Below are 19,871 nucleotides of genomic sequence, written 5' to 3' on the forward strand. Positions count from 1 at the left end.
ATACTTCAGCATGATGCTAGGCGACAGTGTGCTGCTGCTCTCTTTTGGGTGAAATAAGAAACCAAAGAACTGGCTTTTCAGAAGCGCCAGGGTGCTAGTCCGGATGTCCATGACAAACTTGAATCTGGGTAATTATATTAAAATTCCCCCCGATGCTTCAGTTGTATGCAGTATTTGACTCCACAACTCTGACATTGTCTGGCAGCTATTTTAACAGGGCTCAACCCATTCCAGAGGTGGTTATGTTAATGAGGGTTGAAACATTTCCTCTAAATGCATGTGGTTTGAACCTGATTGCACTGAAGCCACTGTCAAAACTGCCATTCACCCTTCGCGGGAACAGGATTGGGACCTTGTTGCCTGGAACTGCAACTCTTACTCACATGAAAAGTGTTTACATTAATAGTCCTGTTGCATGAGTAGGATTGAGCCCACAGTTTGCAAATAGCCTTGGGATCATTTACAACAGAAGGTATAATACAAATGTAATTTATTATTAAAACAAAAAGACACATACGGGGAGTCAACACAGAGAACAACAGCTTAGGCATAGCCGAGAAAACTGATCTAACTTAATAAAATAAGGATTCAGAATTCCCTAGCATTTTCATCCAGTCAGATATGAAAAAATAACCGCATTTAAAAACAGACCACAGAACATTAGTCCCACTAACTCAAACCTGGGACTTCCATCACCGTTAATTGAAATTCCTGAGGACAGTGCAATCAGAATACTGCTTCAATGTGGCTTATCTCAGGCATTGTTCCTCTCCTTCATTCTTCCTTATGGTTTATAAAACGTTATGTTACTGTAATCCAACCAAAGGGATGGCCAAAATGTTTCCTTGATCTGTGCAGTGAGTTTGTGTCATGACAATACATGGTTATTCCCTTAACCCAGTGATACAAAGGGTCACGCTTTTTGTCTCTCCTTTTTCAGGGAGTTTTGCTATGCTTGGATATAAAGGACAGGCCAGACCCTCCTGGATTAAAATCCTTAACCAAGCTGCTAATCAGAAAGCTGCCTTTCTACAGCATTATGTTCCCTTGATGTTGAGAGAATACAAATGTTCAGCTAACCCTGCAGAGTTTTAGGATTCTTTCTGTATCTGAACCACTTACAAAACAACTCCAGAGAGGCTGGGGAAATCAGACAATTTAATCTTGCTACGTTGTTGTTGGCTTAACATCAGCCAGGCAAATCCTACAACTCACAGTGTAACTTTGGATGGTGTTGTTTTTATGGGTTTGTATCCGGCTGATGTTTTTTCACTTGTATTTTTTATAACTAATAAATATATTCTGATCTTACAAAGTGTGGGTAAAGCTTTGTTTTTCAAGTAATGCGTGGATGGAATGGTTTTGCTGGGTTGGGAGATGGTTAAAGGCCCTAAAGGCTACTTTTTCCCAAGGAAACCAGAACATACCTGCCATTTGGTACAATCCGGTGCATTCCAAAGGTGAAAATTTGCTCCTCAGAAGCATATGAGCCAGGAATGAAATTTAGCAAAGAAAAGTTCACAGTATCCAGGGAAGGAGGTGAACCTCATCAGAGGTAGGCAACCCCTACCCTTCATGCTGCCTTTAATTTACACTCCGGAATCCAATGACTTCCGTTCAAATCTAGGTCTGCTTTAAAAACAAAACACAAAACAAACAAGAAAAAACATCTGCCACAGCTCCTTAGATGAACTAAAGTTAATAAAATCAATGTGCATCAACAGATAAGCTCACAATAATCTTGTAATATCTTCTTTCTCATCAGGCTTATTATATACAACTGTTGTGCAATTGTTTGTATCCGTAGCTAATGACTGGTGAAAGCATGTCTACTCTACTGGCAAGAAAATTTGATTAAAATATGAATCGAGATAAGTTGTCCTGGTATGGTAAGGCCAAATCTTACCTTCCTCAAGTGATGCTCACATGGACTTTTCTCCTGCTGATGTCAATTTGGTTGTGTAAGGCAGAGTATCTGAGCCATTGCTGGCACATACCGGCTCTTTCTTCGCGGTTTTTCTTTAAATTGCTGCTTCTTGCAGTAATTAAGACATAATAGCATTGAATGGAAAGTGGGAAACAACTGGTATTGACAACCAGGTATTGACTTATCCGGTAGTGGCTGCACTGAAATTTTGGTTAACATTGTGCTACCGATAATAACAATAAAGGAGGGGTAATTTTGAAACAATGCAGGTAAATATCTGGTTTTGACAGGTGCAGCAATCCAAAATGCTGAGAATTTTAAAAACCAATTGGACTAAAATGTGAAATGTATTTAGATTTGTTTGACTGCTAATAACGACAGGATTGTCCGTAAAATGTTCTCCAAACTCCTTCAGGGTATTAGACATTTATTAATTAAGGTCACATTCTAGGTGCTTCACTGATCTGGGTGATGGGCCTGATTTGAACAGCAGGTGTGTGGAAAGGAAAGGATATTATTTTGGGAGGGAAAAGGTAAAATTCTTTATGGCAAAACTCCCATTAACTTCAGGGGGCCCAGGACTTCACCAAAAGATTCTTGAGTCAGTTGCTGACTAGAGTAAACTTGCAGTGTAAACAAATGACATGATGATTTTGTTCCTATTATTACTGCGGGAATGGATTTATCTGAGATTTTACTGTGCTAGACGTCAAAAGCTGGACAAGGGCTTTTATAGTTTTAAACTGAAATTAGGGTTTCCTATGTCTACAGAGTGCATGGAGAGTTAGGTGCCAGGGGACTATTTTGGTAACCTTTGCACCCCAAAAATAAATCAGCAATTTTTATTTGATTTCTTTTTTCTTTGTTTATAAAATGGCATGTTCCTCAGTGCATTTCCTGGGAGGCAGTTGTTCATAGAACAATCAGCAGTACAGCCAGCATTTAATGACAACTTTTTTAGCAGTGTTGGCTGAGGCCAAGAACTAATGGATTGTGTCAGCATCCAGAATATGTTCTCATCCCTGGGGGTTATCCTTCTAGTTTCAGATCATTGGCAGGTCAGTGATGGGGAAGCCTGCAATACTGTTATCTTTGCTCTATGGATAGAAAGAGTGCTGGTCTCCTCAGCTGTCAATCAACACTAATTTCCCAGGAAAGCTATATAAAAGAAAAAATTAAAATTGCAGGTAAAACTGATTGTTCAAGTAATACGTCTTTATTGTGAATTAAAGATCATGTGATTCTCCGCTCAGATCAGAGAACTGACGTCCAGTGGCTAAATACTGTAATAAGAACTTAAGTGCATCTTTAGGTACATGCAGCAGAATCGCTTCTCATTCCCATTCTATCTTTTCCAAATGAAGCTCTGTCACTGCAGTTGATGGACACAATTTAGGGGTTTTCTAGAGATGCGAAGATGCACTCGGCATGATTTTTTTTTTTTTTTTTTGAATGCATATGATGCAGTTCAGTGGTATGAATGAAGCACTTGATAATCTGTTGTGGAGCAGAATGAGTGTGTTGAGTGAGAGCAGCAAGAGCTTTCCCATAATTCAGTGGGGGAAATGGGACTTGCTGTATCTGCAGGTGTTTGTCAATGAACACTGCAAACAGTAATTTTTGTCATATTAGTGACACACAGTTAAAGTCTAGGTTGTTTGTCTGTTTATATTATCTTCATCACCATGGTATACGAGCTCCTGTCCTGTTGGCCCAGATGATGGGTAGGTTGGATAGCAAGATTTAGCAACGGTGCAGCATGTTTCTCAGCCCTGTTGAAACAGTTAATTGTCTGTCTAGCTGTGTGACAATTTTAGCTTCAATGAGGGGGTCAAACAGACTGAATGGAAGGGAAGATGGTTCAGAATGAAAGGCCAGGCCAGGGGCCTTCAAACTCTCCCCCTGTGTGGTCGTCATGACTCCATCTTGCTTTGGCATCTCCCTTGACTGAGACTGAATGAGGTGAGTGAAATTCTGACTCAAATGATGGAGTCAGTCATATCAGAAATGTTAATGCATAGATGTTGACATCATTTTTATACTATATGTATAAAATTTGTATACATGTATGTGAATGTAATGTCTATAAACATACCTATATGTCTCCGATGTGTGTCTAAATCCATGTTAATAGATAGCCTTATAGAATTTATTTTGGATAAATTGGTAATTTTATACTAGTCCTTCTATAGAATTAACTCCACTTCTTTCCTCAGTATATTATGTAATGAGAGTGTTGCATATTAAAGCTAAGCCTTATTTCACTGGGTAGACCCATATTCTGCACTACTGCTTTGTTTCTTCTTTGAATTTTTGATACATGTGCACACGTTATGGGCCAGGGAGGTGAGGGCTACATTACTAATATCTGTTCTGTGCTTTGAAGACTTCACAGCTGAAACAACCAAAGAGGTTTTTACATGTTGAAGTTAGTGTTTTGTTGGCTAGATTCTGGTTCTCTGATGAATGGCTTGCATACTCACTGTCCAGCAACGTCATGCCACTGACATGGGACCAAGCCATTGTGCTACAAAGCCTACGTGATTCAGAGCACTCTGAGTGACTTGATCTCTTGAGCCTAGGAGGTAGGACACCTGAGGTGGTCAGAGAGAAACTGCCTGAGGAGAGGAGTGGAATGTGGATTCATTGCCAGAACAACAGGTAACAGAGCTTTTTTTCTGGGTCATTAGCCAGACTGAGGAAGACCTCGATGAGGTTCAAAAGGTAATGTACAAAGTGATGTGATGAACTCTGTGGGCCACTGGAGGAAAAGGAAGCAGGATCACGCTATATCTGAGGTGATGAGTGTTATATAAAAATCTAGAGAAGATGAGGACTGAACCCTCCAAGCAGCACTGTTAAGTCCTTTTGAACTCCTGTTATAACCTGATTCTGTTTTCTGAGGCCATAAGAGCAAGAGGCTGTGAGTTTGAGCCCCAACATTGGATCAAATCACTGATGGTACATGCTCTTTATTATCCTGGAGATTTATTTGATCATATCAGACAGGTCCAGATTCTGAACCCTAGTAGTATAACGCAGAGTCCTAAACCCAGTCTAAGGCTAACAACTGGTGAAGAAGAAGCTGGGGGAAGGAGAGTCATGTACCCAACCTTCTGAAGAATATCTTTCCTCCCAAAATTAAGCCAAGTGGCAAGTGTCCAGGGGAAACAGGCAAGGAGCTAAGGTGAGCCAGACACAAAGAGTAAAGTGCCACAAAAGCAAAAAGAAAAATTATTTGCATCCCAACGTGGAACCCTGGGTAGTGCTGTGTGACTATCCCGTTGGGCTGCTGGAAACACTTTCCTTCCAGTCAGGGTAAAAGAGACCCCAAAGCTATGAACATTTAACAAAGGACACTATTTCCACCTGGACACTCAGGATACTAGAGACAAATGTTTCAAAAGCTGCTTCTAAATTTCAATGGCGCATGCACTAAAAACCGCATATATGAGAGTGCGGGTGCAAATGAAGAGGCTGGCTTAGACCTCTTCAAAACTTGGCCCCATTTGTCCAGGGAACTTAGCTGTATTTACAAAAATTGCTGTGCTGCATCTTAGCAAATGTGTAAATGCACCCACCTCCAAATGCAGCCAATATGCGCATTACATTATGCCACCAATTGCCAGTCTGAGACAACTGGCCATCTTCCTGAGTAATACACAAAGGCTTTCCTTCTCCTTTATTTGCAAAGGGTAAACAAAATTTTAAACCACCTAAGTCTCATTAACTTTGTGAGACGTAGCCTCCTTCATGCCTAAATCACTTTTGAAAGTGGGACTTAGGCTTCTAAATGACCTAGGTGTTTTGAAAACTGCTACCCAAAACTTTAGAGGCCTGTGGGTCTGATTCTATGAAGTGCTGACCTTCTTCAACTTCCACTGAAATTGGTAGGAGATAAAAGCACTCAGCACCTCCCAGGATCTACTTGGAGGAATCAGAATGAAAGAACTTGCAGCAGGTATTACATAGAGAGGAACTGAACTAAATCCCCTTCCCATTGGGGGAAAATGTTAGATAAAATGATAGGGAATCCAGGTTGAGAGAGAGTGGTCAGGTTCTGTTTCTGGCTCAAGTATTAAGCCAGTTGTAAAAAATGATTGGTTCAACTATTCTACTTCAAGATCATCACCTTTATTTGGTTCCCTTTTCCCTTGCCTCATCACAAAAATCTGCCTAATGTGCAGATGGCAAAAACAACATCAAACTCATGTAAAGTACCATTTAAGATTTAACAATGATGCATTTATGTCACTGGGGCTAAGGTTGTGCAAGCATTTGAATTGGAAATCCCTGGATATGTGTTTGCATGGTGTCAGGGCTGGATCAAGGCTTTTAAATAACTACAGAAATGTACTAGCAGCAGGGCCGGCTCTAACTTTTTTGCCGCCCCAAGCCAAAGAAAAAAAAAGAGCGCTGCCCCGCCGTAACACCCCCCCCCAAGCGCCACACTGCCCCGCCGAAACACACACACCCCGAGAACCGCACCGCCGAAACACCCCCGCCCCCAGCGCCGCGCCACTGAAACACTCCCGAGCACCACGCCATGCCGCCGAAACACAAACAACCCACCCGCCTGAGCGCCGCCTGGCCGAAACCAAAACAACAACAAACCCCAAGTGCCCGCCACCATGCCAAGATTGACTGCCCCTTACCAGGTGCTGCCCCAAGCATGTGCTTGGTCGGCTGGTGCCTGGAGCCGGCCCTAACTAGCAGCCTGCTGTGCGATGGTTCACCCTAGCTCAGGAATGTCAGTGTAAAGAAAGGCAGATGCATCCAAGGTGAAGAAAGCCAAATGTACTTGTCAAGTCAGTTTTCCCAGCTTGAGTTAAGATGTGAAATGGTCTGTTACAGGCACAGAGCAATGTTCTCTCAGCATAGGGAATGTGAACTGTCATCACAAGTGTGATGGCAGTAAAAGGACAGCACAGGCACTAATTAAACCTCCCATTCCTTTCTCAGAAATCAGTTTCCTGATCAGCCCAGGGCGCTTTGCATATGAACAAGGAAGCTTCCAATGCACTTTTGAACTGGCCACCAAAACACTGAAATCTAAATATGGGCTCAGACGAATCTTTCCTACGTATAACGAAAGCTCCAGTTTTCACCAAGCACAGCATGCAGTGGGACACACAATCTGGTGATGATGTCTCTCTGATATCACTCAGCTTGGCAATTCCATTAAAAGAAACACCAAATCATCATCTCTTTTATCTCTCTTTAAGTATGTGTACTGTTCTGTGCAGATCTGCACTGTGGACCATTGATCTTACAAAGAGATTCCAGAGTAGCTAAGGAGCTATATACTTTCCCGTGTCCATTTTCTGTTCTAGTTTATAAAAGTTCTTCCTTGACTTCAGTGTGAGAAGGCTTAGGCCCATAGGCCAAAATTTTCATAAGTGACTACTAGTGACTTCAGGTGTCCCCAGCCATTTTTGGATGCCTACCTTCAGACACCCTAAAGGAGTTTCATTTTCAGAAAGTGTTTGAGGACCCACATTCTAAAGATCAGCCCCATTCCAGGTGTATAGTTTTGGCTTCCAGAATCTGAGGTATCCATAATCATGAGTCACTTCTGAAAATCTTGGCCAGGGTGTCTAGGCTACTAAATAACTATCTACCTATCTTGGTACTTCTGTGGCTTCAGCATTGTAGTAATAACTGAATACCTCATAATCAGTAATGAATACTATCCTCACAATACCCCTGTGAGGAAGGGAAATGTCATTTATCCCCATTTTACAGAGGAGAACTGAGGCACAGAAAGACTAAATGACTTGCCCAGGATCATGTAGGAAATCCGTTATTGAGTCAGAAATTTAACCCCAATCTCCTGAGTCCCAGTCCAGCGTCCTACCCCTTATACTGTGAGAGGAGAGAAAAGAAAGGGAGCTCTCCTGTTTAAATGCTTGCCATTTCTGCCCATTTTCCACTGTCCAGTTAGTGTGGAGATTAAGGCTTCTCTTTCAACTGAGCATGTCCCTCTACATTGTTACCCATTTAATAGCACCAAAGACATCTGTAACACGAAATGGCTTTCAATGTTCTTTGCAGTCATCAGTCAGATTGGGCTATTACCTTGACAACCACGAGATGTACCTGTGAGGAGAAAAGTAATTCTCCCTTTCCCCCACCTACGCCCCGCTGACGGAGGAACTTTAGGGAGCCCACACTTATCATTTCATTATGAATTTTTTAAAATCTCAAGCTGTCTTTAAATGTATGTTTACATTTACCCCCCAGCACCAACTGTTCTGTGTCTGCTTCAGCATAAAACTATGAGGAACTAGATAGATCGGGGGCTCCATTTTACAGCATCCTTTAATGCTTTCTAGTGCATTATGACTATTGACACCTGCAGTAGCAGCCGTCTAAGCACTGACTAATGGCTTCCTGTATCTACTTTTAGCATTGTCTGCTAATATTCACTCTTTTTGAAATGATTCCCAGCTGTTGGATCCTTCCAAAGAGTGTGTCTTGCCAGACTTAGGGATATGAATCCCACTCACAATTGCCAGGTGGCTTTTAACGACTAAATGAAAAAGCTTTTCTCACCCAACGGAGAATTTGTGGATGGAGTTTGAGAAACATTCAAGATTTATTTAGAAGGATTCTTTCACGGCCCTTACACTTTCAGAGTATTTGAATAAATATGGCCATTTGTTGACAGAAATTTTATTACATCATAGTTTAACTTAATAATATGGCATCTGTCCAAGTAAGCTGTAGCTTGATTGCTTTATTCCCACATGACTCTAAGCTAACAACAACCCATTTGCAGCAGGAACTGTTCTGAAACCCTCCTTCATGGAAGGCATAAATGGAAAGTCAATTTCCCGTTCTTAATTTTTTTTTTTTTTTTATTGTTTGACTCTAGCACTTGTGAAAGGTGTTGAACTGACACCCACGGAATCTGAGATCTTCTGCTTATCCCCAGAACAGGAACCATATTTTTCTCACATGGCTGTCAGTGTAACTCAAATCTGGCCCAGCAGAGGCACTGTTCGTAGTGGGAGCGGAACTTGTTCTCCTTGGCCTCTGTGGGACATCCAACAAGGATGCCAGTTTGTACTAACAGTGATAGTGAACACTGGGAACTGAACTGAGCCCCCTTCCATTTAGTCAGAGAACAGGGAAGAGCTTGTTTTAACCACAGCAGTTTAGATTCTGCAGAAGTTATTTGGGCCCAACACAAAAGTGGCATCTCCAAAAATATCTACATTTTAAAATGTTGTTGTAGTCTTGGTCCACACCATGCTGTGCAAGCTTGAGGACAAAGCCATTTGGCACTGGCTGGCAGTAAACCATAGCTGTTGTCTCCAAAGGAAGCAATGGCCAGAGGAAATGACAACTATCCCTGCATTCTGGCAAAGAAATTTCTTTACTACCCAATAATGAGATAGAAAATGCCTGCTATCACTGTCAAACTTCATACCTTTTGTATCTAACCAATGTGTTATAAATAAAAGACCAACCCATTCGTTTTAGAAAGTGTATGTCTTCAAACAAAACTGATGTGCTTCAGTCATCGTTACAAAATCGCTTTCACATGCACTGCTATACTGTGGTATCACGGCAGCGCAGTTTGTGCTTATACTTAAAATAGACAATACCTACCCTATTTCAAATCAGATTGTGTAATAACGGTGGACAAATGTTGACTTTTTAATGGTCACTGTTGTACTTCAATAACACTTACTATAACATTATTGGCTTATAAAATGTTGACACTGTTAAATGGTCAGACGCATGCTGCTTAGTTCTGACCACAATCGTATTGAATGGTTACTACTCATTGAAAATGTGCATTATTCAGAGATTAAGCCATTACTGAGTAGAGCTAGGCACAAAATAGATTTCCCATTTTGCAGCAAATTCCATGATTTTGAAATGTCACCAGTTCCAAAATGGAATGATTTTTTTTTTTTAATTTCCAGAAAAATGAAATTCTGAAAAATGTCATGTTTTTTAGACACTTGGGACATTTTGTTTTGATAAAACGGAAACATTTCATTTTAATTTTGACTTTTTAACTTTCTTCAAACTGTTTTTATATAAAAACACTATTTCATTTGGAAAAGTCATTTTGAAATGAAAAATCAGTGCTTGATATTGAAAATGCCAAAACAGGATGTTTCACCATTATTGAAACGCTTCTCTTCATCTTTTTAACAAAATTTTGTCAAAGTTGGCATATTCTTCAAAGCATTTTGATGAAAATGACATTTTTGGTTTGGGTTTTTTTTGGAGGGGGATGGGAAGGTTTGATGACTAAATTCAGACCAGCACTATTACTATGTGTATTGCTTTTTCTCTACTATCCTGCAATATCCTTTTTAGCACTGAGTATCACGTGGCAGGCTGTCTGTATTGTCACTCATGGATAGACTGTTGCTTTCACTCAGTGGGCATGAGCCATGTGACCAGCAATCCTCATGTCACTATGCCCTACAACTGTACAAGCAAACTTATTTCCTGTTGGGATGTTTCTTGACAAATTTGGTTGTAATGCTACTTTTAATACAATGCCCCAAATTTCATGGCAATACGTTTTGGGTAAGTAGTTGTAATTAAAATTTTACCATTTACATGCACAGCGCGGACACCTCCTGTATTTATTTCAGCTGAGGAATTTGTTCCAGACTAAATCTTGGGGGTTTTTTAATTACAAGAGGATAAGTACAATAATTGAAGTTTTCTTAGGTAAGAAATTGGAGCTCCCCAGAGTTATCTTTTATTGTTTTTACCTGTATAACTCCAAACCAATGTGATTTTTCTAAACAAATATTTGACACTGTATTACTTTGCAATATGAACAGGTTCCTTGTGTCTGCATAGGGAGGTTTATTTAATTTGGAAAAGAACCTAATGGTCATATTTGCAACCAAACATTGTGTTTGAAGAGACTGCCCTCAAGATGCTCACACAACTATCAGCAGGAGCGCCGCCAGCTTTTCTGCCGTCCTAGGTGGCGGAAGGTCCCGCCCTGAAATGCCGCCCCCCACAGAGGCGGTGGAAGGTCCCGCCGCCGAAATATCGCCGCGGTCGCCGCCCCCCAAATTGTAGCGCCCTAGGCGACTGCGTAGGTCACCTAATGGGTTGCGCCAGCCCTGACTATCAGTGACTTTAAAACCAAATGTATGTAAATACGAAGAGGAGCCTAAACTGATGTATGTTGACATACAGAAGAATCCTATGGATATAAGAGACCTATGAACAATCTGTCTAATCATATGCTGACTCTGTATTATGTTATAACCATTATATGGCCATATGGATTACAAACAAGTTTCTTTAAAAGTCCATCACTACAGAATTGTACAATGAAATGTAGTGGCTCCAAGGACTATACTGGTTAAAGAATATGGATTTTAAACAATGCCTTACAAATACATACAAGTGAACATTTTACATAAGTAGTATGCACAGAAGTACATAACCCTTGACCTCCGTGGGACTATTCATGTCCATGAACTCTAACCAGCATGAGGCAGAGTTGCATAATCAGGCCCTTTAGCATATGGGCTATAATCACAGTAATCCTAGACACAGTGAGATTACTTAAAGACAGCGCTCCAGCCCACTCCAAATCTAAATTTCATGGCACTGAAGCTAGATCTTCAGAGGGGAAATTTCTAAAAGCATCCTTTAGCTTTGCTCCCAGAATTGCAATTTGGAGTGACTGAGCACCCAAAAGTCCAGAGGGTGTGGATTCAAAACTGCAAGTCAGAATTTTGGGATGCATAGAACATGGTTGCAAAAAGTTCGCGCCCAGAACACAGGCATGCAGTTTAAGGTACTCACATTGAGGTCACTCTGAAAATTTAATCCTGTGTTGTTTTCATTTTTTGCGGGGGGTGGAAGGGGTGTTGCACATGTGAGTATGCAGCCATCCACAGTCCTGATACCGTATGTGTTTATACTGCATTCCTAAGAAGTTTCCTGTCACATGTTGTGATTTCCTTCTGTGTACATGTTTGAATATCTGAATATTAAACCTAACAAAGGGGCATATGTTGGGTGGGGGGGTGTTCTTGTTTTCCTGTTCTTCTCTAACAAGTCAAGAGGGGTGAAAAATGAAGGCCTGCTTAGTCAGAAAACAGGATGTAACCCTTTCTCCGTGTCATGTGTAACTTTTGCTTAAAATATGCTTGAGTTGACAAAGATCTAATTCCTGCCTTGGTGTTCTTTGTCACAGGTCTCCACAGAACTAAGAATACTGAAAGCAGCCTCCTTTCCCAGGATGGACCTGGTCATCAGTTTTGTTTCTCTTCTATTTGTAATCTCTTCTGTATGCACAGGTAAGTTTCCAGCCAACAGAAGGTATATAAATAACAACAGTATTTGTAACTCGGGAAAGTGCAGCTGTAGGTCAGGTGTCTTTTCAGTCCTTAATCCAGTGTCTGCAGGGAGCTTATAGCACAAGCAATGTGGGGAAATACATAACAGGATTAATTTCCCAAGTTCCCCAGCCTCCCTAGTTTAGAGCAGCTTCGTTAAAGGCAAAGGAAGAAACAACTAAGCAGTTGAAAATGCTATGTGAAGTGAAGAAGCTGAATAAGCCAAGTTTATAAAATAGCCCAAGAGCTGTTGTTCTGAGATGTACTTTGAGCATTTTATTGCATTGTCCTAGCTCCGCCCTCATGGCTAGAACATCAGAAATTATGGGGAGAGCAAAAAGCCATCCTGTCCTAGGATGGTTCCTCGGTCCTTCTCTGGGTCTTGCTGATAAAAGTAAAAGCATTTCATGCATTATGTTCGGCCTCTCCAAGTTACATCTCTCCTCGCTGTGGTATTCTCTATATTCTAAGTATGGCTGATTTGTTTCTGACTTTTTTTAATCCTCCCTAATTTAACCCCAAAGCCATCATTAAGCAACATGAGGTACACTGTCATTGCTGTGCTTAGGGAATTTTAGGCACAAAAGGAAACGTAGCTAATTCTGCAGAATGCCCTGAAGGGGAGCTGGCATCTGAGTGCAAAAAGACCAGGAGATTCATAGATAAGGCTGACATTTCATCTGTGATGAAGTAAATGGGTACTAGAGAGACAGTTAACCGTTTAGCTGTTTCAGTCCTTCTATGGCTCGCAATGGATGTCTTGCTGGAGAACACCGACTCGGATTGGATTGTAGAGTTTCTCCACTGCTCCTGGTATGAATGAGTTAAGAAAGGAGCTTGGATCTTTAACTCTGAATTATCCTGGCTTTTGCTAATTTAAATCCAAGTCATAAGAGTAAATCCCCTCCCCCTAACCTCTGACTGCTTCTCTGCCTGTCGTTAGACTATGAATTCCCCAGGGCTGGTGTTGTCTTTTCTTGAATGTTGGGAAAACACCCATGATACACTAATAATAATAACGAGCTGGCTTTTACCCATCCAATTTAGCCTGTTTGGAAGATTACACCTTTAGATTTGATTCAAATGTCAGTGTCTGTGATTGATTTTTATAATCTCGATGTGAGCACACTTCCAATTATTCTTGTCCTTTGTAGAACCCTTGATCATTTCTTTTGACAGTGGTTGTCTATTTAAATTAGTGTTATTTTCAGGCTTACAATGCAAGTTCCATCTATTGCCTGAATTATTTCTTTTTCAGGCTACTCTTATTGATTCTATACATCTCCCAGTAGAGATCGGGAGCCTGAGTCTGATCTTTTCTCCTCCAGTGTAAATTGGGAGGAATGCCATTTATACCATGGGATCACTCCAGTTTGAAACTGGTGCACATATTTGATTTGAGCCCTGGATATTTTTCAGTGTTTGAATCACGCTCAACAGTTATTAGCATTCTTTGACTTGATCCCTGCATTTCTATGTAAAGAACTTATGTAGAGCCAGGACACATGTTGCACACATGAAATGTCACTTGCTACCCTGGATAACTGGTCCTGTGGAGTCTCAATAGAGGATGTCCTTAAGAGACACCAGACCAGTGGTTGATCCAATTCTATTGTTTTCTTAAGAGTTGGAGTTGATTTGGAATCTGACAGGAAACTCAATGCAGATGGACAGATTTTGTTCATGATGTTACAGAATTCCAATTGTCCTTCTGGTTTTCTAGTGGCAAAAGAATACAGAATATATAGCTCCCTAATTGTCACAGTATTTCTTGATGTCAGCACTAGAACATCTTGACAGTGAGAGAGTCTTAAAAATGATCACATTAGGCGAAGTTCCAAGAGCTGATGAGAACCTGCAACTCCCATTGATGGGAAAGGGTTCATTGTTTAAACTCCCATTGTCCTCCATCTTCTTTAATTAGGAAGTTTTTAACCATCATGAAACACACACACACACACATACCCCTTGTTGAACTAGAGTAGATGTGGGGCTAATGTGTTGGGTAAGATTAAAGCAGATAAATATCTTAGTTTAAATACTTATCACATGAGATGCCCTTGGGTTTGGTGCATGAGCACAGTTGAGATGTGTGTGGAGACCAATGATGTGCAACCCTCGGGAGGGTGGATCCTTCTCTTTTTTGTCTGAAAGATATAATGAAGCCAACCGTTCTCTCATGAGATTTCTAGCTTTTCCTGGCTTTGGTCAGACTGAAATCTCCCTGAGAACTATCCTGTTATGGTATTTAAACCGATCGTACTTCCAATCCCAGTTGAAGAGTAAAGATTGTAGAACTGTATAGCTTTTTCCCCCCTTTAAGTTTACCAGACCTCACCGGTATTGTTTGGCATTAGCTCGTGTTTAGGTGATGGTTCAGGTTGGGTCTTATTTTCTCCATTTTCATTTGCTCCCCAGAGCAGACACCTTTGTGCAGCTAGTGACAGACTGCTCACATTATAGCTGGACATTGACAGGCAGAGCTGTAACATTAAGGGCAAAATCCTCCCCTTTTCTCTACCGCTATCTTGATGCGGTGGGACCAGTGATGTTTTGCTGTGCAGGGTAGTAAAGTTTTTTTTTTTGTGCTTCCTGACTCCAGCAGAGCATGGAGTAACGGTCTCAAGTTGCAGTAGGGGAGGTTTAGGTTGGATATTAGGAAAAACTTTTTCACTAGGAGGGTGGTGAAGCACTGGAATCGGTTACCTAGGGAGGTGGTGGAATCTCCTTCTTTAGAGGTTTTAAAGATCAGGCTTGACAAAGCCCTGGCTGGGATGATTTAGTTGGGGATTGGTCCTGCTTTGAGCAGGGGGTTGGACTAGATGACCTCCTGAGGTCCCTTCCAACCCTGATATTCTATGATTCTATGTTCCCAAACTTATCGCTCATTTTCCTTTTATCATGACCCAAATACAGTCCAATCAAGGTGGGACATATTTGCATTTCAGGGAAGAGGCATCCTCTTTGAATGTAATTTATCGAGCATGACAGCGTCAAGGGCATAGATGTGACTCTTTCTTGAGTGAAGCCAGGATAATTTTATCATCTCCCTTCATCTCTATCAGCAGAAGCAGCCTCAGCGTGTCCTGATCAGGACCCTGAGCTGGAACCCTGGGACGCTGGTCACGATGAAGATCAACACATTGAAATCAGCAAAGGCAGGAAGCTCCTTCTCTCTTCCTCTGCGACCGTCCACTCTATCAACATCACAGATGGAGGTAAATCCTTCTGCCAGCCTGAGAGCCAAGCCAGGGGACAAGGGTTCTCCATTACGTCTACTTAGATCAGCACAGATGGCACAGGGACAGCTTCCTCCAGGGTGCTCTGAGGTAGAGCAAATATTGGATAATGCCAAGTTCAATTTCATACCAGGGTGGGTGGTGATAGGGATGATATCAGCTCTGGGCAGCTAAGAGTAGTTTGTCTTCTCTGGAGAATTTACAAAAGTACATCAACTTGCTTAATAGTTCTGGTCCTACAATTTCTTTTGTAAACCCTATCCTAGTAATTCGCTGTACAGATAATGTCATAATGAAGCAACAATATTCTTAGGGTCTCAGGAAAAGGCAGATATGTGTTTACTCTTTGTCTGGAAGGGCAGTATCCTATTTTGTTGCTGATGACTGCTAGCATTAACCGCTTTTATTCAGCATTAACTCGTAAGTCCTTGTGCAGTCTCCTATTCAGTCCTACTCCATGCAAAACTCCACTGACTTCAGTGAGAGTTTGCTTGAGTAAAAGCCAAATAAACACTTTAGGATCTGGCCCTAACGCAGCTTTGGGGAATATGTTTGGCATTTCTCTCTGATGTAATTGGAAAAGCTGGCCCTGCCTTTTGCACAAGAGCACCAGTAACTCTGATGACTTGCTGTGTTTTAAAACTTCATACCATTATTTTTTCCTTAGGAAAACTGGTAATTAAGGACAATACACAGCCTATAGTTTTGCGAACTCGACATATATTGATTGAAAATGGAGGAGAGCTACATATCGGCAGTGAGCTATGTCCATACCAAAGTAATGTGACGATCATCTTATATGGGCGGTATGTACCTAAAGAACATGAATCCCCTAACTTAGTGCTGGATCTCTATATTACATGTTCCCTTTCACAATGCAGAGATACAAAATAATCATCACAATTAAGGTTTCATTGACATTAAACATAAACCACTCATGCAAACAATGCTTTGTGGGGGCTTCTTGGAATATTGAGCTAATTAACTTTACAAAACAAAACAAAAAGAGAAACGTTGGGACCTGGTTTTGAGTCCTGTTTGACCCATCACAAAACTGCCATATATTTCACCACCAATTGATCTCATTAGCTGTCTTGCTCAAGAGATTTTGTAGCCTATCCATTCTTTCAAATGTTTTAAAGTCACAGGAAAAAAGGCCCAACGTTTCTTCCAGTTACCTTGGTCTGAAAATTTTCATGCCTAAATTTCTTTCCTTCTTATGAGAGAGAGAGAGAGAGGTGTGTGTGTGTGTGTGTGTGTGTGTGTGTGTGTGTGTGTGTGTGAGACAGGTGTCCCTGATGTACTGGGGTACCACTGAGCCTGCCGGTTCCACCAGTCTGGGTTCCGTTACACTGCCCTGCTGAGCCAGGCTCTCAAACCTCCTCCAGCACACTCGCAGGCAGGGCCACAGCCAGCTGCAGAAAGACATAGACACTGCATGGGAAGACTCAGCTCGGGAATTCCCCACCACTCAATGCACACCCCCTCTGGAGTGTAAACCCAATTGTATTGTCTTGCGCGGCACAGAAATCTGTAGTCTAAGCTCATGAAATTCATTCCCTCTCTCAACGTGGAGGAAGATCTGCACAGCTTTTTGCCCCCCCCAGTTATGAATTGCACAAACTGGTTTATAGAAACCAAAAACAAATTTATTAACTACAAAGGATAGATTTTAAGTGATTACAAGGCGTAGCAAACAGATCAAAGCAGATTACTGAGCAAATAAAGCAAATACGTAAACTAAGCTTAATCCACTAAAGAAACTGGCTACAAGTAGTAATTTCTCACCCTAAATTTTGTTTTAAGCAGGTTGCAGAGTTTCTTGTAGACAAACTGCTCTTGCTTGCAGCTTAGAATTCCAGATATTCCTTTCACAGGCCAGACGCCTTCTAGCCTGGGTCCAGTCCTTTCTTCCCCAGATCAGTCTTAGGTGTTTCTAGCACTAGAGTAGCTAGCAGGGTGCAGGGGAAGCAGCCACTTCGCCCGCCTTTCCAAAAGCGGCCGGAGGAGCGAGGGGGGACGCAGGCTGGTGGCCCAGCAGCCGCGGCCGGGCCGGAGAGGAGCAAGGGGGGATGCAGGCTGGTGGCCTGGCAGCCGTGGCCAGGCCGGAGAGGAGCGAGGGGGGGCCCAGGCTGGCAGCCCGGCAGCCATGGGGGGACGGCGGGTGCAGCCGGAGGAGCGGGGAGGGCGCAGCATGGCAGCCAGAGGAGCAAGAGGGGGGGCCACGGGAGTGGCAGGGCAGGGCTGGAGGAGCCATGGAGGGGGAGGGTCGGTGCAGCCAGAGGAGGAGCCAAGGGGGTATGGCCAGAGGAGGAGCCAAGGGGGGGCGCCTTTTTTATCTTTGCTCCCCCTCCTCTTAAAAGCTGGCTACGCCACTGGTTTTCTGCAGTCATCTTGGGCAGGGATTCAGTGGAGAACAGACCTAGATTAACTCACTTCCCTGCCTTAAATGGGATTTACATATGGCAGGAATCGTTTGTTTCCCCGCTTGGCCCCCACCACTATTAGTGGAAAAATACTAGTGGGCCAAGATGGGGTCCAGTACCAAGTGACATGATCACATGACTTTGTAGTGTCAAAGCAGCATCCCAGGAAGCTTCTCAGGAAAGTCGGAGATTAGCATCTTCAGAGTTCTATTGTTCTCCCTAATGGCCCATCCAGGCTGATTGCCTACTGTCTGGTGTGCGTTCCCCAGGTGTAAACACAGTTGTAATTGTTACATATGCAATATTCTTAACTTCAGATACAGAAATGATACATGCGTACAAATAGGATAATCATAGTCCGGACATCATAACCTTTCCAATGATACCTCACATGATCCATCTTACATAAAACATATCTTAGTTATGCCATGTTCAGATCCTAACAATATCTCTATGAAGAATATGGGGTGTAGTGTCACAAGAGGTAATTCAGTCAAAGAAATAGACTTCACTTCTGTGCAAATTGCTCTAATGTTTCAAGTTGGTAAATATTACTTTCTATTCGCTCAGGCCTGGTTGATACACAGCTTTTGTACTGATATAACTATGTCAGCTAGGGATGTGGTTAGCTTTTAAAAAAAAAAAAAGTTATACAGTTACAACTGCTAGTGTGCATGCGGCTATACCAGCATAGCATATTCCCCTTCCCATATGGGAAAAGCTATCCTTGTGTAAGCCCATTTATACCAATATAACTGTATCCACACTAGGTGTGTTGTACTGCTTTCCTACCAGTACAGCTTTTGTGTGTCGACAAGCCTCCAAAGTGGAATGTCAGTAGTAATCTAAAAGAACAAACTAGTAATAATGAGTCAGCTGCCATGTCTGTCCTAAATTGTCTCTGACCCCTGTTGTTAGTGTTATTTCAGACAAAGAATTTATTTTCTATAGAGTCCCAGCATTTTGCATTCCTTGGGATCTCTTGAAAGAAATACATTCGATACCTGTTGCTTCCTCTCCTGTTGGGCAGTGCCAGCACTTGGTGGGAGGCTTCGTGTTGGCTTGATAGTAAAATATTCTAATTCATATATGTGTGTATTATGTTTTTACCCTACAGAGCAGATGATGGCATCCAGCCAGACGCTGACTTTGGGCAAAAATATATTGGAGTCAGTCGAGGTGGAACCCTTGAGATCCATGGTGAGAAAAAGTTGTCCTGGACTTTTCTAAACAAGACTCTCCACCCTGGTGGCATGGAAGAAGGTGGCTACTACTTTGAAAGGAGCTGGGGGCATCGAGGTGTCATTGTCCATGTTATTGACCCAAAAACAGGGGCAGTCGTCCATTCAGATCGGTGAGTCAGATTTTTTGACTTTACCTTGAAGGCAGCATCACCGTCAGATCAGAGACAGGCAAAGGGAATTTCCAGGGACAGATTTATGTAGGTCTCATTGTATGCCTCACTATAGCTCTTTTCAATTCCGTACTCTCCATAACCAAATTAGGGCCCAATCCTGCAAGATGATGAATGACTTCAACTCCCTGCAAAGTCAGCAAGAGGAGATGGTGCTCAGCACCTTGCAGGATCAGGCCCTTAGTGTGGATCAAAGACAGTTGTATCACAGAGTCCTTAGGTTTTTCTGGGCAGTTTACCCAGAAACTTCCTTTCTGATGGGTCATTAGCAAGTACTAGATTTATGGCCTACAAAATTATTATTATTATGTATATGTTTTGTGGTAGTTCCTAGGAACCTGAGTCCTGCACCAGGACCCTATTGTGCTGAGAGCTGTAAAACCCAGAACAAAAAGATGGATCGGGCCCCAGCAAGCTTACAATCTAAGCAAACTCGTATCCTAACCAGGCCCTGAAGAACTGCCTCAGACAAACCTCTCATTGACTTCAAAGGGGATGCAGAGCTACTGGCTGGATTCCAACTGA

General features: G+C 42.1%; 2 protein-coding genes across 7 annotated transcripts in view; both read left to right on the top strand.

Annotated features, from left to right (window-relative positions):
* LOC101938579 (inactive cell surface hyaluronidase CEMIP2-like) overlaps window positions 1-1,315 on the top strand; it is a 67,191-nt gene extending 65,876 nt beyond the window's left edge. The window contains exon 22 of the mRNA XM_024107531.3: window positions 941-1,315. Within this exon, the coding sequence (XP_023963299.2) occupies window positions 941-1,095 (155 nt within the window). The 3' untranslated portion in view covers window positions 1,096-1,315. The remainder of the gene's footprint in view (window positions 1-940) is intronic.
* Window positions 1-19,871, top strand: part of CEMIP (cell migration inducing hyaluronidase 1) — a 147,868-nt gene that overhangs the window by 66,472 nt on the left and 61,525 nt on the right. For 3 of the 6 annotated variants that reach the window (XM_042856672.2, XM_065559328.1, XM_065559329.1), the window contains exons 2-5: window positions 12,126-12,228; window positions 15,333-15,485; window positions 16,174-16,312; window positions 19,050-19,286. In XM_042856672.2, the coding sequence (XP_042712606.2) occupies window positions 12,171-12,228; window positions 15,333-15,485; window positions 16,174-16,312; window positions 19,050-19,286 (587 nt within the window). In that variant the 5' untranslated portion in view covers window positions 12,126-12,170. Of the gene's footprint in view, window positions 1-2,968; window positions 3,115-12,125; window positions 12,229-15,332; window positions 15,486-16,173; window positions 16,313-19,049; window positions 19,287-19,871 lie in introns of those variants that run through there. The other 3 variants (XM_042856675.2, XM_042856673.2, XM_042856676.2) reach the window with 3 other exon arrangements.

Source organism: Chrysemys picta, chromosome 10 (assembly GCF_011386835.1).
Source record: "Chrysemys picta bellii isolate R12L10 chromosome 10, ASM1138683v2, whole genome shotgun sequence".
In the NCBI taxonomy this organism is placed as follows: domain Eukaryota; kingdom Metazoa; phylum Chordata; order Testudines; family Emydidae; genus Chrysemys; species Chrysemys picta.